At 43.9% G+C, this 26,008-nt stretch overlaps 2 protein-coding genes across 4 annotated transcripts; one reads left to right on the top strand and one right to left on the bottom strand.

The window, feature by feature from the left end:
* The first annotated feature begins 79 nt into the window (after nt 1-79).
* On the top strand, nt 80-9,538 carry rnf5 (ring finger protein 5). Its single transcript, XM_048993902.1, has 6 exons — nt 80-1,924; nt 4,962-4,980; nt 5,081-5,193; nt 6,458-6,512; nt 6,780-6,891; nt 7,500-9,538. The coding sequence occupies exons 1-6, from the start codon at nt 1,716-1,718 to the stop codon at nt 7,616-7,618; spliced, it is 627 nt and encodes a 208-aa protein (XP_048849859.1). The 5' UTR covers nt 80-1,715; the 3' UTR covers nt 7,619-9,538.
* Nucleotides 9,539-10,201: 663 nt separating this feature from the next.
* On the bottom strand, nt 10,202-25,908 carry slc44a4 (solute carrier family 44 member 4). 3 transcript variants are annotated; one of them, XM_048993885.1, is made up of 23 exons: nt 25,614-25,905; nt 20,897-20,945; nt 20,677-20,750; nt 20,254-20,332; nt 19,918-20,017; nt 19,223-19,354; nt 18,742-18,802; nt 18,011-18,125; nt 17,224-17,241; nt 16,162-16,245; nt 15,827-15,939; nt 15,604-15,726; nt 15,210-15,309; nt 14,831-14,923; nt 14,592-14,694; nt 13,902-14,161; nt 13,731-13,825; nt 13,304-13,407; nt 11,979-12,052; nt 11,808-11,878; nt 11,566-11,660; nt 11,298-11,382; nt 10,202-10,834 (listed from the first exon to the last, which is right to left on the bottom strand). In XM_048993885.1, exons 1-23 carry the CDS (start codon nt 25,648-25,650, stop codon nt 10,734-10,736), a joined length of 2,166 nt encoding a protein of 721 aa, XP_048849842.1. In that variant the 5' UTR covers nt 25,651-25,905; the 3' UTR covers nt 10,202-10,733. The 3 variants fall into 3 exon arrangements, 2 of the variants coding, with proteins under 2 accessions (XP_048849842.1, XP_048849844.1); XM_048993887.1 differs by lacking the exon at nt 17,224-17,241 and having other exon boundaries at nt 25,614-25,904; XR_007385053.1 differs by lacking the exons at nt 10,202-10,834; nt 11,298-11,382 and having other exon boundaries at nt 11,594-11,660; nt 11,979-12,018; nt 25,614-25,908.
* Between the last annotated feature and the right edge of the window lie 100 nt (nt 25,909-26,008).

The raw sequence follows: 26,008 nt of genomic DNA on the forward strand, positions 1-26,008 counted from the left end.
AATCAATTAATATCACTTTTGATGATTAAGTATTGTTAGTATCAGACGCTTTAAGACTTATACTCGAGTGGAATTTTCATTTAAAGTGGTGACATTTAACTTTTATCTGGATAATTTTCTAGTAAAGTAACAGTTTTACTGAAGTATGTATGGTTTTCAGGTACTATATTCACCACATTTTATTAATCATAGAGAAGCGTTTGTTGTATGCGTAAGTAAATACTGTCCTCTGTGTACAAGAGTAATAAATCCAAGTGAATTATCTCAGATCATAATATATTATGTACAAAGAATTTTTAATGCAGAAAACACAGAAATTAAGCAAACTGTACATTTGTGCATGAAATATTTTGCTAAGATAATGACGTTTCACCGAAAGCTTTACATTCTTAACACTTCAGCCAGAGTAAACCACATGGTTAAAAAAAATCAGAAAAACACAAAATGTATAATTATTCTGATCAATACTGAGTATAATTATTAAGAATTCATTACAGGAATACAGACCACGGACATTGGCCTAGTTCCGGAACCCGTCGCGAATGAGGAGGATTCGCGGAAATTAACCACGAAATAGAGAGAACAAAAAATATATACACACATTAAAAATATTTAATAAAAACAGTAGTATGGGTACTCACAAATGATGAATTTTGATTTAAGATAATGATTATGAATTAGCTCTGCAGTACGGTGAAATATGAAAATGACTGCATAGGATACACGAGGAGTTACAGCTCCTCAGAGTCTCCCTCTTCAGGTGGGGTTCGTGGGAGCGTTTGGGTTGGAATTTCCGTTAACGTGTACTCAGTGTTACAAAATAGTAAATGAACTATTATCTAATATTTATGTAACCATTAGCGTTCCAAAGGGAATACACTTTGCGAATGGGATTCGCATGTTGTAAAGGTACAGTACAGTATGTACATAAAAAGGCATGTTTCCATAAGAAAGCCAACGTTTTTTAATGTATTTTTTAACTGATACACATTGTATGTCTTGAACTTTCCCCAAAAACACAGTAGAATCTTCATTAACCAATTTTACACTTAAAAGCATGAAAACTTATAAATTACTAAAAAAAATTAAACATGAACACTTCTGTAGGGTTATTCGAGGATTTCGCAGAGAAAATCGCAGATACATATAAGTTCGGTTCCAAGGAAATTTTCGCGGATCTGTGAATCACGAAGCGCGAATGCACGAGGGCTGACTATAAACATCATCCGTCCATCTTCTAATCAATCTAGTACAGGATCACTTAGATCCGGGAGAATATTCTAGGCACCTTGGGGCATAAAACAGGGGACCCCCTGGATGTGACGCCAGTTCATCGCTGAGCACAAACTCTATCACACGCAATTATTTCATATAGAGATACCATTCACCCTAAATTAACGCATTTCTTTGAACTCTGGAAGGAAATCGGACTCGAGGACGCGATTCCAGGTGGGAGTTTGGGACTCAGGATCCCCAACCCTGGAGATGTGAAGCAATCGTGCTACCCATTAAAAGACACCATTCATCAAGACCTTCCAGCGAGAAGAAATGGCAAGCATCTCTAAAGTTTCAGGCACAAAGTCTAACTCTTCTCCTGCCCCTCCGCTCCGGTCGCCGGAAGCGGAAGCTGCGAACCAGCGATAACAGGCTCGCTCGGCTCGGAAGGGTAGGCGGCCGCGTCTGCCGTTACTTTCCACTTTTTTCCGTAAACAAACATGGCGGCCGCGGATCCTCGGTCCTCGGGTGACGGCGGACCTGCCAGCAGGGGAAGCTTTCCGGCGGGGGAGAACAGCGACGAGCGCGGAGGCGCTGGGGACGGCGGCGGCGAGCGGGAGCGGGAGCGCGACCGGGCCACCTTCGAGTGCAACATATGCCTGGACACGGCCAGGGACGCGGTCATCAGCCTGTGCGGACACCTGTTCTGGTAGGTGCCGGCGGGGAGGCGAGGCGCTTCGCATAGCCGTTCGGCTAACTGCGGCTAACGGCGCTCGGGAATTAGCCCCATAGCTATGCTGAGTCTGAGGCTAGTTGATTAGTAGCATCCTCCTTCATCTGTCTTTTATACATTTTAATGTTTTATTTGATGTTATAGTGGGATAAAACGTTCTTATCCAATGCAGCTAACCGATCTGGTTTATATCCAGGCTCTGAATAAGGAAGCTGAGTTAGTGCTTTATTTATTTAACTTTACCTGTCATTGGAATGATTTTAGGTCCGGTTATGTACTGGAAGTTAAATAAAAGAGAGAGCAATGAAATCGTGTGCATCGGTTTGCTGTGAAGGCATCTGTGTTGGTTGACAGTGGGATGGATGAATGGATATATGGGTAAAATGCTTTTGATTTTGGGTCAAGATCACTTAATAAATTTTAAATGTTGACCGATTTTGTTTTGAACATCATTACATTCAATGCGATTGATAGCATTAAGTATTACCTAAGGTCGGATTCTTTTGTAGGCAAAACATGGTCTACAGGTCTGAAGTGTACAGTAATGTGGTTCGCCTGATCATTTATGAGTAATTCGTTTAATTCGTTGGTGAAGCTGTGTGTCTGCGTATGAACTATGTTAGTGACTAACGACAGAGGAACACGTCCTCAATGCAACAATGTAACAAATAACGCGAACAGTAACGTGTGCAGAGACGTGGTGAGTTTTACCGTCAAAGGCGCACTCGGTGCTGTAGGTCTAAAATGCACTTGGATTAAATGCAGTAACAATGTAGAATAACATTCTCTATTGGTCCAGGTGCTGCAGAACTGTAGGGTTTATTTTGATTATTACATGTATGATTAATCATGTATGGTGCGACTACTTAAACTGTTATAGACGGAAATTCTACAAACAAGTCAAGAAGCGATAGGGAGCTGAGCTTCAGACTTTGCATAGCTGAACACTCCCCCAATAGTGTAAGTATGTGTTGTAAGCGGGTTTAAGTGCAAAAGCTTCCATAATGCTGTAAGGGTAATGCATGATTAGGGACAAAGGTATTGGGGCAGGGAGCACTGACAATAAGTTGATATAAAGTAAGGCATCTTAGGTTTAATGCGGGGTTGCCAAACTTTGGTCAGCTGGCTGGTATGAGATTTTCAGTTGGAGACAAGTCTGCACATGCATTGACATGTATGTAACATTTATTACCTTGTAAATAGAATGTAGGATTTGCAAACTACTCCATTGCTTTTGATACAGCTATTTTTAGGTTTTTATACATAAAAAATTTTGCCATAAGATTTCTTGCGTGAGAGTCTGACAGCGTGAGAGTCATGCCAGATGCGTGAGAGTCTGACAGCGTGAGAGTCACGGCAGATGCGTGAGAGTCTGACAGCGTGAGAGTCACGCCAGATGCGTGAGAGTTGGCAACCCGGTTAACGACTGTAAAAGCACCCAGACTTGTGTTCAAGCTTAAGGGATCAATGGACTTGGAAGACATTCTTTTTCTATGCAAACTCTGTAACAGAGTAAAAAAATATTGAAAACGTCCCTGGTTCCGATGCTTACTGTAATGGCATCTCCTGCCTCTAGTGATCCCCCATGCAGAGTCTTGCTTTATTTTAACAAGCAGATACATTATGAGTGTGTTGGGGCTTCATCCGCAACAAGTTCTTCCTGTTCCTCAGCTCTGGATTCAGCCATGAAGGGGGTGTCAGTAATCGCTTCAGTCTGCTTATATGCAGCTTGATTATCACAGGACCACCTTGTTTTGAAGTACAAGTGTATATATGAAACACCACTGTCTGTCTTGTCAATCAGAATGTATAGTTTTTTTGGAAGGATTAAGTGTTCGCTTAATTAAATCAGCTTAATTAATGCTGGAAGCTGAGCACTCCTCTAGGTCTGAATTGGTATATAAACACCTGATTGAGATAACGGGGGTTGTACCTCTAGTTTTCTCAGCGCTGACTTTGTATTGTTTCTTTGTGGCCTGTGAGTTTCATGTCTTCTCAGCTTGTCGCGACCTGCCGCTGCACTACGTTGCCTCTCCTGTGGTAGCTGTCATGAGCGGGCAAAGCAGGCCTCTGCTAGGGGTGACTCGCAGGGCTAATTAGTGCTCACTGATGAAGAAGGGCGCTTGTCTGATTCCTCACCTCGTTAATAGTGGGACTTTATCTTCCCGGGCAGTGTGCCAAATCCAAATATAATAATAATTGATACTTTATTAAGCCCCATTTTCCGTGATTTGCAGCCACCCATAGCAGTGCCCAGGGAGCTGGAGGTTAAGGACCTTGCTCGAGGACATGCAGATGTGCTGAGGCTGGGTTTGAACCGGCAACCTACTGATTACAGGCACACAGGCTTAGCCCACTGTGCCACACACCACCCTTTAATATGGAGCAAAACGGAAGACCAGAAATGATAAGAAACACCAGATGCTTTATGGGGGCAGCGTGTGGCTCTGTGGGCTAAGCCTGTGTGCCTGTAATCAGAAGGTCGCAGGTTCAAACCCAGCCTCAGACTGCGGGTCCTTGAGCGAGGCCCTTAACCCCCAGCTCCCTGGGCGCCGCTGCGGGTGGCAGCCCTTCGCAGACAACTTCCTCTATGAAAAAGAGCAAGTTGAGGAGGCGTAAAGATGATTTCCCAACGGGGGTCAATAAAGTATCGATTATTATTATTATTATTATTATTATTATTATTTATCTGCTGTGCCTTTGTACAAGTATAGTATCCTAATGAGAAAGTGAGAGAAACTGATCTAAGAACAGCCAACAATAGGAACCTAAAGCTGGTTACATCAGGGGTGTTGCTGTAGATTCTGGGCCCTGTGACACCGTGTCATATTGCACCCCCAACCCAGACCAACCCAATAATCTTCCAAATATTTAGGCCCCCTGTCACTCTGGCGGAATCATAAGCATCCTAACCCCCCCCCCCTTTACTGTGTTACATAGAACCCACTGTTTCAGTTATATTGGAAATAAATATACTAAGGCATTTTTCTCTCCCCCCCCCCCCCCCCCATAGCTGGCCATGTCTTCACCAGGTAGGTTTGCTCCTCTGATCAGTCATTAATATATGCTACAGTGTGTACGTCTGGGTCCTGTGCTGTCCATCCTCAGCACCTTCCCTCTGGCCCTTCCCAGTGGCTGGAGACTCGACCCAGCAGGCAGCAGTGTCCAGTGTGCAAGGCTGGCATCAGCAGGGATAAGGTCATTCCCCTGTATGGCCGGGGGAGCTCCAGCCAGGAGGATCCCAGGTAAAGGGTGCACTCTACCTGTGTGCGTATGTGCAGTACTGGGCAGAAGGCTTGGGGAGCCAAAGAAAATGATGTTTAAATCAATTTCATGCTGGTGTTAAACTAAAATGCTGGTTCTGTCAACATGTCAGCTTAGCCATTTCTAAACATCTCCTAAAGTCACCCCCGTATTTGCAGCAACCGTCTCAATACACCAATGTTTCCCAACCCAGTCCTCGGTGAACTCCGGACAGTCCACGTTTTTGATTCCTCCCAGCTTCCAGCGGGCCTGTGTCTGGTATTCAGTGTTCCTGATTGGCTGGGAGAGAGCAAAAACATGGACAGTTCAGGGTTTTCCAAGGACTGGGTCGGGAAACACTGCAATACACAATACAGTGTTTTTTTTTTGTTTTTTTTTATTCAAACACTTGCCCCACCTTCTTTGGCTAATCAATACCTCACTGAGTTAACTAATTAAGTCAATTACTTGAATGGACCGTGGTGAAATTTAACAAATATGTGGAATGGCCTATGTCCCCCTGAGGAGAGGTGTGGGAACCAAAGAGATGTTCATCTAGCCATCCAAGAAGATATCAGTAACTTTTTGGAGAATAGAAGAAATATTTGTTAATCATTTTTATTGTGCTGCTGTTAATTTGCATATGATCTAATGCAAATTTGCCTTTTCCTGGGCAAATATACACTTACTACCTAGATAAATAGCCTTATACATATTTTTTGACTGCCAAAGACTTTTTAGTAGTACTGTGTATCACTCTGACTGCGTGCACATCTGTGTCTGTTGTGTGTGTATGTGTGGTTTCTCTGCGTGCACATCTGTGTCTGTTGTGTGTGTATGTGTGGTTTCTCTGCGTGCACATCTGTGTCTGCTGTGTGTGTATGTGTGGTTTCTCTGCGTGCACATCTGTGTCTGTGTGTGTATGTGTGGTTTCTCTGCGTGCACATCTGTGTCTGTTGTGTGTGTGTGTGTGTGTGGTTTCTCTGCGTGCACATCTGTGTCTGTTGTGTGTGTATGTGTGGTTTCTCTGCGTGCACATCTGTGTCTGTTGTGTGTGTATGTGTGGTTTCTCTGCGTGCACATCTGTGTCTGTTGTGTGTGTATGTGTGGTTTCTCTGCGTGCACATCTGTGTCTGTTGTGTGTGTATGTGTGGTTTCTCTGCGTGCACATCTGTGTCTGTGTGTGTGTGTTGCTTAGTCTCTCTGATTTGTTATGGTCCTGCTCCAGAAATCAGTGCCAGAAGTTTAATGGGTTTTATGTTGTAGGTTGAAAACTCCGCCTCGACCCCAGGGCCAGAGAACCGAGCCAGAGAGCAGGGGGGTAAAGCCTTTTCTTTGCATAATCTCCAGCCTTCGAAACGTCCATCGACACTAAGCCAGTCATCCCTTTGCTGTCTCTGAACTGATAAATGTCACTATTATGTCTCTATATACTCCATAATATCTGCATGGACCCACAGCTTTGCCCGTATGTACTTTGCTGTGGATTTATCTATCAGGGTGTATATACACTTATTAACTTCTGCTGTGAAAGTTCATGCATGTTGTAAACGCTGAGAGCTGCCAGTGATCAGAGCTTCTCCTCCAGCCTTTTCAGGGATTTGGAGACACAGGATTCCACATGTCGTTTGGAATTGGTGCTTTTCCGTTCGGTTTCTTCACGACCATCTTCAACACCAACGACCCATTTCACAGAGCAGGTGAGACTCCGCCAGTGTTCTACACGTCTGACTCAGGGTCAGGGTAAATAGTTTCTACTTTTACGAGTACTCAAAGCACTTTGCATTTTTTTATGCCTCGCATTCACACACTCATTCATACACCGGTGGTAGAGCCTGCCATGCAAGGCAGCCTGGGGTTCAGAGCTTTTTGGGGTTCAGTGTCTTGCTCAAGGACACTTCGATGGGGTCAGGGCTCGAACCCGCAACCCTCTGTTTGCCGAGCGATACCTCCTGCTCCAAGGAAGACCTGTTTGTTCTCTGGTATCTGTTATGGTCCAAAGCGCCGTGGATCTGCAGTGGTCCGGTTGCCTTTTGAGGCACTTCCGCAGCTGGATGCTTCTATGGTTCCTTGTTGCTCATGTCAGCACAGTCTACACAGGTATTTTCAGTTTGAAGAAGCAGATTTTTGACAAATTTTCAACTTCAGCTTGTGCTCTTGATAAGCATGTTGAAAATATTCAGTCATACTAATGGTTAAAATCTGCTGAAAGGCTAAAGCTTGAAAATTATGTATCATATTAGCTGCTACACTTGGGCTCAATTCCTGCAGAAAAATAATTTTATTTCTGTTTCATCTTTTGTCACAGATCCCCAGTACCCCGCCGATCACCATGGCAACGGTAACCCAAACAACGGCAACAATTGGCAGGACTCTCTTTTCCTGTTTGTGGCCATATTCTTCTTCTTCTGGCTGCTCAGCGTATGAGGGAGATGTTTTTTGGTGGGGCTGGGTGTTGTGTGTGTCTCTCTCTCTGACACACACACACAAATACACACACACACACAAATACACACAAATACACACACACAAGTACACATGTACACAGACAGACGGCACAGTCCAGTAGCACTGTGCTAAAACCAGTGAGGAGTGGGATGGGTTTGGAATCGGTGCATCTGGAACAGGGTTGGGGGGGAGTGCATGGGTAGACTGGACCTGAGTAGACTGGACCTTGATACTCTTGATATTTTGGGGAAACGTAAGGGGGGGTCCCTGTGTTTGGGAGACGTCTGTTGCTCTCTCCTCCAAGCTGACAGTGAAACGGGGGGGTTTTCGAAGGCACGCAGATGCACTTTGCCTGCCCCGCTCATCTCGGCCTCCTTTCATCCGCCATCATTGTCCTTTGTCTCTCCTGCGTGAGCTTGTACATACATGCCCACACCCTCACACGTTAAGAATAGGGGTGGGGGTTACTGACGTCGAGGCAAATAGTTGACAGTATTAAACTCGCGGTGTTTGATTGTGCACCATGGATCATCGTCAGGGGGTGGGGGGGCTCTTTTAATAACTAGTCTGAGACATATAATGCTGTGCTGCAGACCTGCACCTCTGGGTTGATGGTAAAGCTGCAGTGTAGGGCACAGCGTAGTGTGCGGACAGCTAACCAGGCAGGCAGTTGATTGGGGCTGCCAGACATGCGGATGAACTTAACTCTGTAGCACTGCGGTTTGCTTTTTCTGTTCTGTTTTTATCCATTAAACCTTGGAGTAAATTTTTATCGCCTAAACGTTTATTCCGATGGGAAGAGATTTGCTTTGAAATGGGTGGCAAGTGTTTCTGTGTATAAGCCAAAGAATAGCAACCCTGCAGGATGCAAGAGTTTCACCCGGACGCGAATCCGGCGTCGAAGGCGGAAAGGCACTGTCCTTATTGGTACAAACTTTAGAGCTGGGAGCAGCGTGCAAACGTCAGGCAGGTGCATATTCCTGTGGTGAGCGGCACTGCGCTGGATAGCAGGTACTACAGGACGGTGTGATACAGAGTATTGCTGAGGGTCATGTTGTTACGGTGTTCCAGTGTTGACACATTGCAGTGTTGTTCAGTGGTGTTAAGTAAGCAATGTCGTGGTGGAATATAGTAAAAAGGTAACCGGGTATACGGCAAGATGAGGTACAGTCAAGTCCTGTGAGCGGAGGTCTCCATTAACTCCATAAAGACTCTGTTATTAAAAGATCAACATTATAATTACATCTCTTGATACCATAATATATTTCTATTGCAACGATAAGTATTCTGATTCTGTGTGTGTGCATAATATATGTATATATGAATAGGGTAAGTGCTGTTTTTAATGTGACTTCAAGTAAACAGCATTGTAAATAACTGGCTACATGGGAGGAGGGACAAAACTGAGATGGCATCTTCTGTTGTGTGCTGCCATGTTCCGTACGTGTATTAAACATGACCGTACCCAAGCAGGGAAGACACCCAGTCCAGCAGGGCAACGGAATAGGTTACTGTGAACTACACTCTGATTGGCCCAATGTGGTCACATGACCTGGCTCAGCAAGAAATTCACGAAAGCTAAACGGCGGCGTTCTGAGCAGCAGGCGCTGTCGTGCCTGCAGACAAGGCCTCAGAAAAAGGTCCTGTGAAATTAAAGGATGGGGAGCAGCACATCGCCGTGGATGTTTGATATGCGTTGAACTTGATTCTTTCTGCGTATCACTGTCTAATTTAATCAGGCATTTATATTTCAAGTCTCTTGTGACACTAAATCCAGAGTAAAATGTAATTTTTATGACGTCTTTTGTGACACTAAAATACAAAAATTGTGCAAAACTGATCTTAAATGAACAAAAAGGAACAATGTGTTGTCCTGCTAATTAAATGTGTTTAATACTATCGTGTGCACGTGTAAATCTAATTTATCAATGATTGTGGGCTATTTGTGATGTACAAAACAAGGTATAAACAATGCAGTATAAAATGCACAAATCAAATTACTCAAAGTGGCACTTTGTCAGTTTCATACAGAAAGCAGACATGCCATTCTGTAATATTGCTATGGAGGTGAGGGGAAGTCAGCATGGTCACCTCACACCTCTGGGACCAGGGTTCGAGTCTCCACTCCATGTGTGTACAGCTTGCATGTTGCCTTCACATCATCACGGGGTTTCCTCCAGGTACTCCAGTCTCTCTTTCCCTCTGCCCCCCCAGCCCACAACATGTGAATGAATGGTGTGTGCGTGCGTATGCACCCTGCAGTGGGTTGGCACCTGCCTCGTTTGCACCCTGCAGTGGGTTGGCACCTGCCTCGTTTGCACCCTGCAGTGGGTTGGCACCTGCCTCGTTTGCACCCTGCAGTGGGTTGGCACCTACCTTGTTTGTTCCTGTAGCCTCCAGGACAGGCTCCAGATTACACAATGTCAGCCAGGTTCACTAGCAGCCCAGTTTCCCTGTTTTTTCCCCTGGTATCCAGTTCCTCACAATTCTTTTAAATGAGGATTTGTGGGGGAAAAAGACTTTCAAAAGGAAACATGTAGAACAAATAAAATGACATTGAAATTGTATTGAACTAATTTTTATTTAATAAATAATATTTATACCAAAGGTCTCCGTCACCAGTCATACAGTTGTGATTGTACATTTTTAAAAAGATTTCAGATGGCATGTAAAATTGTCAAAATACATTTGAAAAAGTTTTAAGGTTCTCAGGTTAGAAACTGCTTGACAAAACTAAAAACTACCAAGAAATTTTTTATAAAATGTAAAAGTTACCTTAGTGATAAATGACTATTACAATCATTTTTGTGGCCTTGTGGGTGATTCAGCGCGTCACGGAAGCAAAGGCCTCGGTCTGTCTTCATGACAACCAGGGACGCGTTCCTCAAACACGCACATCCCAACCCGTGAAACATGGCGATCAAACCATTAAAGCTGGTTAAAGTGCAAACATGCATTCGTGTCGTGTAAACATGACCTTGCAGAGGCGGGAGACTGGAAGGATAATAGGAGGGCAAAAAAAATTAAAAGACAGACACCAGCCTCTGGAATGCAACTAAAACAACAGTTATGATAAAAGCAAAGGTCTGTCACATCATTTCTTCACTTGATTCTTCTTGCCGAGGATCTTCATCAGATTCTTAGACATGTAGTATGGCTTCTGAACTGATCCGTCATTTCGCTCTAGGTCTTCCACTGAAAAGACGGGAAGACCGGCAATATTAAACAATAACACGTACAGCACGCTGACACTGCCTCTCCTGTGGCTTTTAACTTTAGCAAATTCTTTCTCAACCCTGATCCTGGACATGCGCTTCTGTACCCGGGTTTCTAAACTAGAGGGGCTGTTAATTAAAACAGCCAAGATTGGGTTGAGTTGATGAAATGCAGCCCTTAATTTTGGAGGTACGCAGATGGCTGTAGGTCCACCAGTTACAAAACAGACATGTACCTGGGGCCTGTATTGCGAAGCTGGATTTTTGGGTCAGCAGGATAACTTGTAGGATTTAAGCCAGTGACTATCCATCCCACTGCTGATTGGATAGTTTTGTCACTAAGCTCCTCCCATCATATAGAAGAGGCCAGTTTGTACTGGATCCATGTCACTAGGGGGATGTACTTGTCGCAGGGTAGGTCTAAGTATGGTGCTGGTACTCACGGAAGCAGAGGAACAGCGTGTCCACACACATGCCGTAGACGCTGAAGAATCCATGAGCGATGAGGTACGCCCCCACTGCCACTGTCTGCAACGACACGGGGGGTTGGGGGTCACCAAGACAGGGCAGACATGAGCTGGGCTAGATCCTGGTTTATAGACATTGGGGAATTTCTGCAAATTGCATCCAATGTAAATATTATTGTGATGGTGTAGGGGAGGCAAACAGGTATGAAATGGAAGGGGGGGGATACTCAGTGGTCATACTTACAATAATGGGCACCCAATAATAGTTAAGCACTCCAGCCTGGAAGGTGTTTCCAGGCAGCTGTATGCGGCCAGAGAAAAAGAAAAATGCCAGGACACCTGAGGAAGAGGGTAAAATATCTGCTGAGTGCGAGCGTCATCGGGAAGGAGACAAATACAGGCAGTAGAGAAACACACTCTGGTATCAACAGCAAGTTGAATGACTTATGGAAAATTGATGTGTTTCTGATATAGTTGCGGTCTTACCGACTCCCCCAACCACTAAGAGCTTCCCGAAGAGCAAGAGGATGTCTGTCACTTTGTCCAAGACCACCACCCTGTTAATGACCCACAAACACAGCATGGCACACACGGACTCCTCTGGAAGCTCTGAAATTATATCGGGTTAAATCTGAGAAGGAAAACAAGCCAACTCACCTCACTATGTTCCTCATCAACAGCTTGAAAGCGTTTTTGGCTGAAATGCAGAAGTTTTTCCCATATATGGCAATCTGTTAATCAAACAAGAGCTGCCATGATAACACTTATGTACATAAAATACAAAATAGATAAACTGACTCCAATAATAATTTGCTCGCTCAGTAATTGAGGCACTAAAAAGATTAGGTTACATTTGTACACAAACAAGTTAAGTTCATTTTATTCACTTCCCTGAAGGTAATTTGGTTACAGAAATCCCAAAAAGTACAGAAGACATTCAATACATACAAATACATGAATAAAAAATAAAATTCATAATACTTGCAAGCCTTACCTAGGCACAAAGGCTTAATGGCTAAACGGACAAAAAAGTGTTTAAAAGGATTCGTGGAAGGAAGGGTACCTATGCAATGGGTGAGTTATGATCTAAGGGGAGACTGGGCTTTACGCAACACCTGCCTACAGAAGAGTTCCAATAACCCTACCTGTGTACTTCCTGGTATTTTACGAGCCATATTAACAATCCTGGTCAATTCACGTTTGTCTATAACCCTCAAGGCAGAAAATCAGCATAGCAGAGTGAAAGTTACCAGATTCAATAAAAGATCTGCAAAACATATACACTAGTAATTTGCCCCCATTAAAGGCCCTAAGCTTCCATAAGTAGAACAGATGTTGATGGTCTTTTTTACACGCTGCCTGAGAGTTCAGGCTTTTTGTCAAGAACTGATCAAGATGCTGATCTTTTGCAGCTGGGAAATGTTTTTAATTTAGACTAAAACCAATTGTCATTTGTTTTGTCTTTTTAACTTTCAGTTGTAAGAAAGAATCATTTAGCAAAATCGGTCACTTGACCATGCAATCGGTCATTTTTACTCAAAAGACTCCTTATGACAGAATCACTATACTAGCTGTAAGAATTGCTTGTATATGAAATAAAACAGTGGTGAGAGGATGCAGCCTTGAGGTGACCCCGCTTGACGATACTAACCAATCTGTAGAATTATTGCTCACACTCAGCCCCTACATGGCTGGATTTTATGACCAGTCGCAACGATATTAAAATCCTGTCTAAAATATCAAGTTTCCTGGCTAAAATATGGGGCTGGATAGTACTGAATGCAGGAGAAAAAGAAAATCAATAAACGAAGGTTTCAGGGTGTTTTAGGGCCCTTTATATGCTGATGGAGGCAGCAGTGGCATCCTCCACCCTCCTGGGCCTGTAAGCAAACTGGAGAGGATCCCAGACGGATCAAAGCCTTTCATTAATCCACCCCCACCCCCGTTCATGGCATGAGCTCCGTTTCTCAGGCAACACTGACCATGATGTAGGCATTCCTGTTAAGGAACTTGATGAACTTCTCCAGGCACCAGAAGCAGCACTTCAGGCAGCACATTATAAAGCGCGCACAGGGGTTTTGGACCTCTGCAGTGACACAAGGTTTCCATGGAGACAGTGAGGCAGGTTAATACACTCATACTGGGAGATGACAGCAGCACTCCACTGACACAGCAACAAGTCAAGCCTGTATATAAAGACTGAACGCAACTAGACACAGGAGTTTGTTAATCACAAAACACATGTCACTGCAGGAAAACCTTAGCACTGCATACACTGGGGGTCCGTACCAGTTCACCAGTAAAATAATGGTAAATGCAAACAAAGACATGTGATTTTAATTCTTGGTAAAATTGGAATCCAGAAGAACTTTAAAAGAGACTCTGGTACATGGGAGGAAATTGTTCTACCTCTGAACTTGTGGTCAATGTACTCCAGAACTATCCGGATAAACTGGACCAGTGTCAGGATCAGGGCGCCGAAGGCCAGTGAGCCCACATGGTACCTACAGAAAAGCGTTTTTTTAATCTGCTTTTGTCCTCAGCCTGGATGTGGACTGGCAAACGTGGGACGGATCTTACTGCAGGGTCCGGAAGAAAGCCTGGCAGAGCGGGAAGGTGGGGATGTCGGCCGGCTTGCTGAACGCCCAGTAGTAGGAGGCGAAGGCCCCCGCCAGTGTGCACTGGCCCAGGGCGATGACGAAGTTGACGCACCAGAGCAGGCCCAACACGTTGTAGATCTGCAGGTTGAACATGTTTCTCTGGAAAAGACCCTCGTTGTTGTATTTGATGAAGATACACTGGGCGGAGGAGCAGGGAGAGTAGAGCGACGAGTTGAAAGACTGAGGAGAACAGAGAAAACAGGTTGGTGCGAGACAGGGGTATCAGAGGAACATGGGTACGCTGGCAGATTCAGGGGGGGCAGCACTTTTTAAAGATTCCAAAACCTACTGTGGGGAACCTGCTCTACCAAGGTACCCCCACCAGACCCCTGAGAAGAGGGATGGGAAGATACAACAGATTCTGAAACTTCCCAGATGGGAGGATGAATTTCAGTGTTTTTATTTATTATATAGTCATTTATTTAATGGGAGCCATACTAGTATAAAAATTAAAATCCCACAATCTTGCTCGCTCCCAGCTCCTGGTAGGAAAAAAAACGTGGACTAACTGGGGGTCTCCGAGAATTGGGTTTGGAAACACTGTGTTAAGCAATAGCAAAAGTTGAATGTTCCACAGTTTGAGTGTAAAATGGAAATTTAGAAGATATACCAGAGGGTCACAGGTCTGATTGCCAGTGATGGACCCACAGCCAGGAGCAGAGACATTGAGGGCCACTACATTGTAAACGGGGGGCCCAGACGTGGCCAGGTATCTGCAGACACTGGATCAGGAGGGATAACTCAGTCTGCCGTGCAGCTTTCGCACACAGGCGCACACTCAGTGGCTCCGCCCCCTCGTCACGATTGGAGGAGGAGCCCAACATACAAAACTCTTCACTGAGAGGATACAGAGCAGTGATTCCCCAGTAAGCGATGCAGATAAGCAGCAGCGCAAAGGTGATGAGCGGGTAGACCAGCGTGGACATCATGTGACCCACCGCCCTGGGGACGAGAAAGAGCACCATCGAAATCTTGCACCTGACATCACAGCATTTCCCAACTGCGAGACCCTGCATTTGTTTATACTGCAAAATGTTACGTACAAGGAAACCACACCAAGAAACGTGGACTTTAGTCACATGTACATATTAAAATGATTCTTGCCAATGTTTTCAGATACTATAAATAGGCATTGTGTGTGAGCGTGATCATGCAGGTCATTCATTATGGACTGGACCATGGGGGGGGGTGTCACTGAAACGACGGTTGTGGAATGGGGGGGGCCTACTTGCTAGCCTCCTGGATGAGAGCAATAGCGATTAGGATCCTTTTTCGGAGGAAAAGGAGGATCAGAAGCAGGATGGCCTCCACCACACAGAGGATGATCACTAGAGAGGCCCGGTGGAGAAAGACAAGCGTGTTACCATGGCAACAGACAACGCTATAATCCAGTACCTACATCTATCAAGCTGGGTGATAGACAGTCATTACCTAGAATATTGATATATTTTTATAAGACACAGATATCAAAAACCTAGAGGTGCTGTATGACATACTGCAGGCCAATGAGATAAATAAATGGATGAATGAACGAACAAACAAAACAAAAACAAACGGAAGGTTTTTGTGGGGTAGCAGAACCACGCACAAAGACTAGGACCCGCACAGCCAAGCAGACTCACTGATCGCAAGCCACGTCTCTTTGACTTGCAGGTAGGCGGAGAAGTTTGTGGTGAAGCCGATAGTGTTGATGGTTGTGTTGGAGTTTTTGTAGTTGCTATACTCCCAGTAGCAATGCCAAATTCCTGTAACGGCAGGGCAAGCGTGCGGCACGTCAGGGATGCACCCGCATGGCCGGTGAGCGCTCACACGAGCGGCTTCCGGCTGTAACCAAACGGGACCCACCGTACGCATCTGCTACCAGGACTCCCAGTATGAGGAGCCAGACCAGGACTGGTGCCATGAATCTCAGCAGCAGGAGGAAGAGCAGACTGAGCAGCATGGCTATCAGAAGACCGCTGTCAGGAGGAGGAGAACAGACAAGCACATGTGACACAAAGCACTGGAGTGACATTTGTAATACAATTAAAGCAATACTGGATGAGGGTGAGAGCTGATACTCATAAAACTGACATTTGTATTTGCGTCCACCTTTTTGGCTTACACTGCAGTTATATTTATTCCCCACCAGGGGGCAGTGACAAATTAGCCCTGTCTTTTCTGAAACAATAGTAACTCACATAAGAATCCAATACCACGACGAGGCGAAATCTTCGAAGATTCGCACTCCGATGTCCTTGGCATTGAATCCATTCACCACATCACTGGCAAGGAGGGAGAGACAGATGAAGACACACTTTTAACACTGCATGGTATGTAGCTGAAGAGAAGCCAGAAAAAAAACTGGCGAGAGACGAGAGGAAGAGAAACAGACAGGTGTTAGTTTTATATGCACACAAAAACTATGTAGCTGAGCATCTGGGACTCTCTTGTACTAGACGAAGACTGAGGTTAGCACAGGACATGCAGACAGACTGAGGCTCGCCCCCCATAACGCACTGAAGTTTGCCTGGGTGCCTTGACTCATGCCAGGCAATCGACACATCCTGCACGTGTTTAACTCTATCCAATGTATCCCAGAGGACATTCTGTCCACTGGACATGCAACAGATATAGCGAGTCTGGGAATGAGACTCTTCTGATAATGTGGCCGACAGGGTTATAGTGAAACAGCTGCGTCTTAACGTGACGCATCCCATCCCAACCTGCAATTCCAAATTCTGGACTATTATTTAATACATCATTTAATATTAAATACGATTTAATATAACATCATATATACACGTTCAAATATGCAGTGGAACATCTAGTGTTCTGATTATACTATATATTAAATATTTGTTTTTCTTAGCCACTTAATTAGCACAGGATAATTACAATTGTGTGTATAAACTTGTGGCGTGTTTTAAAGGCCTTGAGAATCAGCGTAATAATGCAGGGAAAATATTTAACATGGGATCAATTTCATTGGCTCTGACATGCAGTGATAAAGGCAACCAGACATGGACTGGATTGGACGTTATGGACACAGTGCTGGCCAATGAAAATATGGAGGCTTGGACACAATCTTCCCGGCACTTAGACAAACCACAAACAACAGCACCAACGGGTATCGCACAGTGAGATTCAACGCACCTTAAATAACCTGGACAGACTTTGCTAAATAATGAGCGAACATGCAAGCACTAGGGCTAAAGGGTAGCGGGCTGAATACGCAGCACGATGGCGTCACAGCGACTCACGTAGTCAGTGTCCCTTGACTGGGAGTGTGGGGGTGGGGTGGGGGTGGAGAAAGGCAATTAGAGACACAGTGGGCAGAGCGAACACCAGACATGTGAAAAGCTGTGATGATCCTGTCATGTGCCACGTGCAGGTACATTGGAATGCTTCAGATTTCGTATATCCCATCATGCTCTCCTTTGACACACACACACACACACACACACACACACACACACACACACACACACACACACACACACACACACACACACACACACACACACACACACACACACACACACACCCACACACCCACACACACCGATGACCATATATCCCCGACCTTGATACACATAAGTTTTACTAGATAGTCAACATTATTCACTTCATATGCGGGTGTTCATGATGCTTTAGCTTGCCGGTGTTCATACTGAATATATTTCGTCGAGAATGTAGCTAATGGTCTGAGCGTTGGGCTCAGCAGTTCGTCTGGCGTCCTTGGAGCATTTCATGGGGGTTAGGGGCCTCACTCAAGGGCCCGGTGGAAGCGAGACTGTTCTAACCAGGACCTTCTGATTATGGGTACAGAGGTTTAATGTTACGCCAGCCCAACCCTAGACTGCACCTCAAAACCGCGCCCTTAGAATTACCTACCCCAGAAGTCTTGACTGGGAAACCCTGTACAAACACTTGGTTAATCATTCCATTTACGAAGCGCACCTCACTCTGTGTGTAGCTGTACATTTCATGTTACTATCCACTCTGGCAGTTTGGCACAGGCGCTATGTAGCGGATATCCTCACATACCCTGTGGCGTTTTTGATAGCATTAGCCGTGTCGTTCACTGAAGTCATCCCAGGCAGCGTGAAGTTGGAGGGGATGTTGTCCAACGAGCCGACACTGGGTAAACATCTCCCCAGCACTGCGTGAGGTCACAAAGGGGGTCAATACCTAATCACTTCACTAGGGCAACTGGAAGGACAAAACCACCATGACAAGCAACGAGAACATAAGGGGACAGGCTGGGAACAGCCATGGAGACAGAAACAAACAAACTGGAAGGAGAGGGTGAATGATGGGAATCCTGGGAAATGGGAAGGAAAACGGGAATTCCTGGTGTGACAGAAAAGGAAAAGACAAGTGGATTCGGTAAAGCAGGTTATAGCTGAGTTACACTAATTGTTAACTCTGAATTAGATCAAGCTGCGAAAAACACAGAGAGGACTAACTGGGGAAAAAAAAAACCTGTTTCTCTGGCTGCCTGGTGACTGAACCGGGTGTCGGGTAACAACAGAATATAGAAGGGAGTGACACAGGGTATTTGTCAACCGCAACGCGTCACAGGCGGTGAAGGCACAGGGCAGGGGCTGCCCACAGGGAAGCAATAGCCCATATCCCAGGAAATCAGCCAGCAGGATCGGAGGGAACAAGATAGAAGCACCTTTTGAAAAAAGGACCTTGTACCGAAATCAGTGTCAAGGTCACAAAATGAGTCACGGAAGCTATATGGTACTAATTTATTTCAAAAAGCCTCTTACCAGAGGTGGTTGGCGTATAGAAGACCGGACAAAGCTCCCGATTGATGATCTCCTGGACAGACTGGGGGGGTGAGACATAATACAGATCAAACATCCCAGAAAGATCCCGCTTCACTCTTTCACGTCTAACTGAAACAAAGACCCCCTCTAATCACAGCACACTGTCAGTCTACATTTTACTGGTGTACTGAGGCGGCATGGAGGAGGGGGAGTTAATTTCTAAGCTTCTGAGGAGGTTTAACCAACATGTGACTCCCCTATGAAGACCAGGAACCACTTACGCTTCATGGTGTTTTGTGTGTTAGGTTTCCGTGCTTTCATTGAGACGCAAGGTTAGTCATTGTTTTTAAATATAAACATACAGGCCACGCCAGCAAAGATTACATCATCAACTGTGCCAACTTGACTAATCTGTGGAAGTTATAGACACAGATACAGCCTACAGACACGGACTCAAGTGCAGGACTGGGCTGAAACACACCAGCGTGGTGCTGCTCAGGTCGATAGAGGGAACACAGTACTGCTGAACAAAGTAGTCTTTGGGTTTGGCTCCGGGGACATAAGCCAGCGGTGACAGCAGCCAGAACTTATTGGGACACTGCTGGACGCACACCTGCAATGTGGAGGAGATTTGGGGGTCAAATGTGGACCATAAAGCAGATTAAAGTGGATACAGTACATATTAAAGTACTACAGCACCTGCTGTCAGAGACTTTTTTATGCAGCATTTACCTTTTCCTGCTTAATATTTAGGCTGTAGGCTCTGGTATGAGGATTAACCCTTAGTTTTCTGTTAGGACTGTGCGATATCACATCGCAAAATGAAATTTCTAATTTAATCTTTATGTAATGTTTATACAAAAAAAAATGACATTAAGTTACAATAAACTATAACCAAGGAGAACTTATCTACCAAGTCATTTCAGGTAAGAGGGCGGTGTTATCATTCCTGCCCTGCCCAAAATATCAAGGCTACATCGGCTGCATCCTCGCTAAACCAGACCAATCCCAAGATTCATTGCTCTCCAAGTTCATTCTTGGGAGGCAAGTTAGCAAGACCGGTCTTGCCAAGACCACAAGTACGGTCTTTGCGTTCTTGGTATTGAGAAACAGCCATTGTCTGTATTTGGTCTCGCCCGTGAGGCGGGGGGCTGCCAACGAGGCGCGGGGCTTCACCTGCGTGGTGGGACACTGCAACCCGTTGAGCGCAGCCGCCATGATGTTGGTTGCCGTGGCGCATTTCAACAAGTCAAAGTAGAAGACGCTCGGCTTATCCCTACAGGCCAGCAGGGGAAAAATAAAAACCATGGGGTCTGTGTCTGAGGTGCTGCATATGGAGGCAACAATTTGCTTCTCGTTTATGGTATCTAAACAAACAGGATACACCAACATAATGGGAGTGGAGGGGACAAGCAAGCATGCAGGAAGTGGCACCTCCAAGACTCAGAAGCCTTTCAGACAGTCAGTCAGGTGTTTCGACAGACACTCATCAAGATTAGAAAAACGCCTCACGTGTTCAGTCCAATCCCGCAGAACATTCCGGTAGAATTTCGAGGGTAGAGGACTTGTCGGGGATCTCCATAGACCCAGGCTGGTAAGGGGGAGGAAACAAGGGATTAAAGATAATTTATATTATTTACTTATCTTAGGTTATTACTGACAGCCTTCAATCTAAATGCTGTCAGGATTGATGAATGAGGAAACATTTGGCGCTTTCTGTTAGCGTGGGACAATGTGTTCCTGATACAGTGGTTCTTATATACAATATCCTCACAGGGATTTGACCTTAACATTGCAGTGACCTAAAGCCAAACGTGTGATGTCATTGAAAGGAATCTGACTGGTGTGGGCAAACACGGGGAAGAGGCAAAAGTCACAGGTGCATGAGATGACGAGTGTACGCTGCGGGTGGGAGGGAACAGGGAGATGCCTTACCCAGAATCCCCACAACAATGTACCCGATAATGAAAGCCATGAAGAGGACACAGCAGATGACATCTGTGCAGCTCCTGAAAGAGAGGAGAGTCAGGCCAGGCTGATAAGTACAACCACAAACACACACAGACTATTTGATGCTGCAAAACTAGATTCCTTTGCATTTAACGGCATAAAAGAAAGATCTCGTAACCAAGAGTATAAGTCTGATAATACATACCGATTCCGTAAAGGGCCATTAAAGGTAGGGTCAAACTGGACAGGCTCCCCTGAAATAAACACATTTTAGTGAAGCCTGTCACTGCAGTTTGTGAACATGAACCTTTGTCCTCACTTAGATGTGAAGTTGAAACTGCAGCATTCTTGTGCTCAAAATGGAAAATCCACTGACAATCAAGTCAGAGGTCTGCAAGAGTGGCTCTGAAACATCAGCAAAGCATGGCGAACAATGGTGAGAGCAAGGGGAGGTGGTGCATTTGAATCTGATTTGATTCTAAAGATAGAGGAAGTGCAGGGAGAGGGCATCAGTGCACGCTAGCTCTTTGTGTACTTTTAGACTGGGGATTGTTTCAGCTCCCTCCCAATTACACAATTTCCGATAACACTGTTAAAGGAAACTTCCGGTTATGGGCCAGGCCCCCCAGCCGGTCGGTGCATCTTCATATTTAAACTTGTTTATGGAAACACTTTTACTGCATCACCAGGAAATACATCAGGCCAAAGTTCAAAGTCATGAGCCACTCACTCACGACATCTTTCAAGGCGTAAATATGACAGTAACAGGAGACCATCAGCCAACCTTGGGTGACTTCTGCAGATACATTTACGTATGAGATCAAAACTTCCACTGTATCAAATTATCCCCATACCATCACCGTTACCTTGAACTGAACAGGTGGTACAGAAAATGGGTGAATCATTCCAAATGATACCGAGAAACACACATTCATAGCAGAAACGCCTGAAGGCCCCCCCACAAACGACTGGGAAAAGGGTCTGATTGCATTTCTTGAGTTAATAAGTCAGCAGTTCAAAGTCATTAACTAATTAAGAGTAGTTATACAACTCAAACATGGTAAAAAGTCGGAAAGCATTTCTGAGCAATTTTTCCTGACAGTGATAAAAAGCTAAATTAAATAAACTATTCTGGTAACATTCTACAAATGGAACAAGATCTTTATGAAAGTGGGCAAAAAACCGGAAAGCCTCTCACATGTATGTACATGTGCATCTTTCATTCAAACCACGCGGCTGATTGACCAAATTTAATTTTAGATTGAACATTAAATATTAACTTTAGGCTGAATTTTAAAAGAATTTAAAATGCTGCATTAAAATTGGATGCTACTCAACCCTGAACTTGTTGGACAGACCAGGTATGTAGGGTAAACGACAAAACTTTAATGTCATGCAAATGTAAATAATTAAGTGGTACTGTAAGAGAGAGAGCCGCAGAGCTAAACATCAAAGAGGAATTTCAGGGTCCGGAGAGTGAGAATGCACCCCATTAGTGCTCAAAAAATGCAAACAAAAACAAGCCAACCCCAACCAATCGACCTACATTTTGGGCAATGATTTCCAGATTATGCCTTCATGCCGTTGTCAGAGCGATCAGAGATGTCAGATGTCATGGATGCTTGAACTCTATGATGTTCATCAGCATTAAACCCCTAAATACGAAAGACACGGAATGATGCAGAAGCCTCCGTCACCTTCATGCCGTCTCACACAACCCTAAAAGCCACCTCAAGGGCTTGGAGTTTAATACCAAAATGGAGTCTTTCCATGTATTACACATCCTGGTACATTTCTAACTCAACAGTATTCAAAAATTAGATATTCAAAAGCCAGGTCTGGACTAGCAAACCCTGCAAATATGCAAAAAACATCAGTGCATGTAAATAAAAGTCCCGATTCTGAAAGGAAGTCATTCTGGAGGTGCGTGTGCACAATCGATAAGTCCTCGCAATTTCTGACAGATAACACACTGAGGAATTTCTGACAGGTAAGATACCGGTACACTTCCGACAGGCCCGATCGGGGGGAAGCACCCCACCCAGCAATAAAACGCAAGCGGGCGCAGCACTGCTTCACTGAAAACAGGAGGATGGGCAGTGCAAGCTGCCCCCTCAGCGGGTGTGTAATGTAAAAAACAAGAAGGAGCAATGCAGTCTTCAATGGTCTTTGTCCCTCGTTAAATGTGATTTCCAGTTAACGAATTACAGACAGTGTCACAGACCCAAAGTCATGAGACAACAATTAAACCTGAAGCACCTGTCTGTTAATTCTCTTGACTTTTCTAACTAGAACATCAGGTATCAGAACACAAATACACACACTTTGAAAAATGCTGCCATTGTTTTCCAGAATTCCCAGCAGATCAAATAACACCAAATGCAGCAGCCTCCCAAAACCAAACGGCACAACAAACAAGGAAATGGACAAAACCAAAACAAACATGGAAAATCATACTCTCTACTACAGGCTTTTTAAGGATTTCAGTTGCTTTCAAGTTACCATTTAAAAGAAAAAATAGAAGCCCCCGTAATGCATCCGTCTTTACTCATCTGGGAAAAACACCCTCCACCCAGAGTAAACAAAAAAGTAAAATTCTTTTCGCTGCTCCCAAAATGTATGTTGATTCAGGGCACTGCAGGGTTAGATCAAAGCATTCAGATTAGGCAAACAGAACGCCAATATATACCAGTGTACATTCTGCTACCTGTAAACTATTGAAATATTTCGCTGTGTTACTGAACAGTACAGCCATTTTCCCTGTGGGATTTTGAACGAGGGACAGCCTCACGACAATCTGGAGCAAGGACAACAACCCACAAATACAAGAAGGTAGGGTGGAATACGGAAGTTTAATGCCACATCAGCATCTACGGCTCTCATGGCAAGAACTAGGTTCTGTCAATCACTACTCATATAAAGATAGGGACCAAATAAAATGTGACATATGCATACATGTATTAAAGAGACAGATAAATGAACTGATACATAAAAACTCATTAATAAATATCAAGACGTCTAGTGAAATTGAAAAGGTATAAGAAACAAAATAATAATGTCAAAAAATATATAAAATACACAAGCGTAATATTAAACCAATGAAGGGGTGCACTGACGTATTAATTCTATAATGCTCCTTGGTGACACTTTATGTCATATCTGAGACGAAGGGCTGTGTATTGGAGTGACAGGCAAACTGTCGAATAAAATATACAGAGAACTGCAGAGGGCTGAGGAACATAAAAAGGGTGCAAGTTCTCCTTAAGCCCACAAACTGATGCTGGCATCACTACAGATCTCCGGAAGAGCCACCAACAAGACAACTACACACGACAAAGAAAACTACACCGTCCACATAACTACACATGTTTCGCCCAACAGGCAAAAGTAAAGCCAGGGGAACAGCGGAGACAAACAGACCTTCCTCTCACTTAAATGGCACATAAACCAAAAAGTAAATGGAACGTGAAGTAGAGCGAAACTTCTGGTCACATTTTAGGATCACTTCCTGGTGCAACCTACAATCCAGTACACAACAAATGTACTACATTCCTACATCAAGTAACCAGTAATACTGGGCAGAAAATTACAAAAAACGTTTCATATCCATGTGGAAAAGTCTATTCTAAAAAGAAACCACCCTATCAGACAGAAAACTTAACTTAAAAATGTAATCTTTCAGAGGTACAGGCTGCAGAGCTGCCATAGGGTTCAGTCTTGGAGGCTGTGCCTCTATAGTAACCAAATGGCCAGACACCATTACAGAAATGATTTTACATACATGCCGTGACACTGTATTCCTGCAGGCATAAGAAAAAAAATACATGTAGTTGTAAATGACTTAAACTCACGTCAAAGGAATAATGAGGTTGTTGTGTAATTAATTATTAAAAAAAAAACAGTTCAAATATGGTTCTGTCAAAAAGCACTGCGAGGGTTATGAGTTAGTAAGTCAAACCTCTTTAATTTCTTTGAGTCAGCTTACATAAAATTTTAACATCATTTCAAAGCCAAAACATCCGATTAAAAGGAGGGGCTGAATGACTTGTCCCTAATTTTCAATTTACATGATGTTTTTATGCAAGAAAGTAGTAAGTGTATCAGGATACGACACTACGACTGTAAAACTATAATTTAATATAGTCTTCCTACTTAAGCTTATCTTAATAAGATAAAAAAAGATACATAAGATAAAAGTATAATATGTATCTAAATGGTTCAGCATTACTGACACATGAACAGATTTATAATGTATACTTTTATGGTCTGTTTACAGCAGTCTGTAAAATTAGCGTTTTCATCTGTAATAATGTATCTGAGCACCATATAAGCTCATCACGATTATTTTCCATATTTATATAACTGTTACTACAAAAGGCGAAAATGCAACATCACTCACAATGGTTATAGATTAAAAGTATCTTAAAAGTAGATGAACGGTAATATGTAGTGTATTTGACGCCAAAACGGCTCCAAACAAACAAAAATTAGTAACAAAAACTACATGAAAATTACCCAATGCACCAAGAGCTCAGAGAATAAAACAATATTATAGATAAATAATAATACAGGAAAGCAGGGAATGTAAACAGTTCTATTAATTGAAACAGCTACGGTATACGAGTATTTATGATGTCAAGTACCCGTCTATACAATAGTACAAAGAATTTAAAGGCCGCGACTTTTAAAAAGATGGATTTAATGGCTTTAAGGTTAACGATCGACAAGCCACTATTGACAACCAAACTAGCGGGATAACGGTAACAATACCTTACGTTTTGAACAAAAATACTGCATACCACTGCACATAATGCTTAGATTTATATTTAACTGCTTTGGTAAATAATTAACAATTCAAAAAAATAGGAAAATTAAAAGATGTTTTAGTAATGTTTTAATAAAATTTCACGCAGCGCACTTACCATAATGCGGGTTGTCTTCCTCTGATTTTTTACCCATCTCTAAGTTTTATTTGAAAATTCTCCTTTCTTAATTTAGTTTTCGATTATGGTCACAGTGTTTTATGGCTTTAACATTTCCAAATGTTACTTTTTAAAAATTTCCGCTTTAATTTAACAACGAAAGGTGCACAAAACCCGAAAAAGAAGCAAGCCGAACACGTTCCCAGAAGCGGCAGCTTGCAGCGTTAGTCTTGCGCGGACTGTATCCAGGCGGTTCCGACACCACTGTACCTGCCGGGGACGCGCACCTGACGCGACACGCCCCACCGGTAACCCAACCCTAATGTGGCGTGACGTCATCACCACCTAGCTACGCGACACACCCCCTACCAACTTTGGTCAGCTGGCTGACGGGA

This window comes from Brienomyrus brachyistius, chromosome 23, assembly GCF_023856365.1.
Source record: "Brienomyrus brachyistius isolate T26 chromosome 23, BBRACH_0.4, whole genome shotgun sequence".
Classification (NCBI taxonomy): Eukaryota; Metazoa; Chordata; class Actinopteri; order Osteoglossiformes; family Mormyridae; genus Brienomyrus; species Brienomyrus brachyistius.

What these genes read in the sequence shown, in the direction of transcription:
- rnf5 (XM_048993902.1), top strand. Translation starts at nt 1,716, where the DNA reads ATGGCGGCCGCGGATCCTCGGTCCTCGGGTGACGGCGGACCTGCCAGC. An exon ending in CCGAGCCAGAGAGCAGGGGG is followed by an intron (nt 6,513 to 6,779) that starts GTAAAGCCTTTT and finishes CTTCTCCTCCAG; the next exon opens with CCTTTTCAGGGATTTGGAGA. An exon ending in CGACCCATTTCACAGAGCAG is followed by an intron (nt 6,892 to 7,499) that starts GTGAGACTCCGC and finishes CTTTTGTCACAG; the next exon opens with ATCCCCAGTACCCCGCCGAT.
- slc44a4 (XM_048993885.1), bottom strand. Translation starts at nt 25,650, where the DNA reads ATGGGTAAAAAATCAGAGGAAGACAACCCGCATTATG. An exon ending in TTGATGAGGAACATAGTGAG is followed by an intron (nt 11,879 to 11,978) that starts GTGAGTTGGCTT and finishes GGTCATTAACAG; the next exon opens with GGTGGTGGTCTTGGACAAAG. An exon ending in CACGCTGTTCCTCTGCTTCC is followed by an intron (nt 10,835 to 11,297) that starts GTGAGTACCAGC and finishes CCGTCTTTTCAG; the next exon opens with TGGAAGACCTAGAGCGAAAT.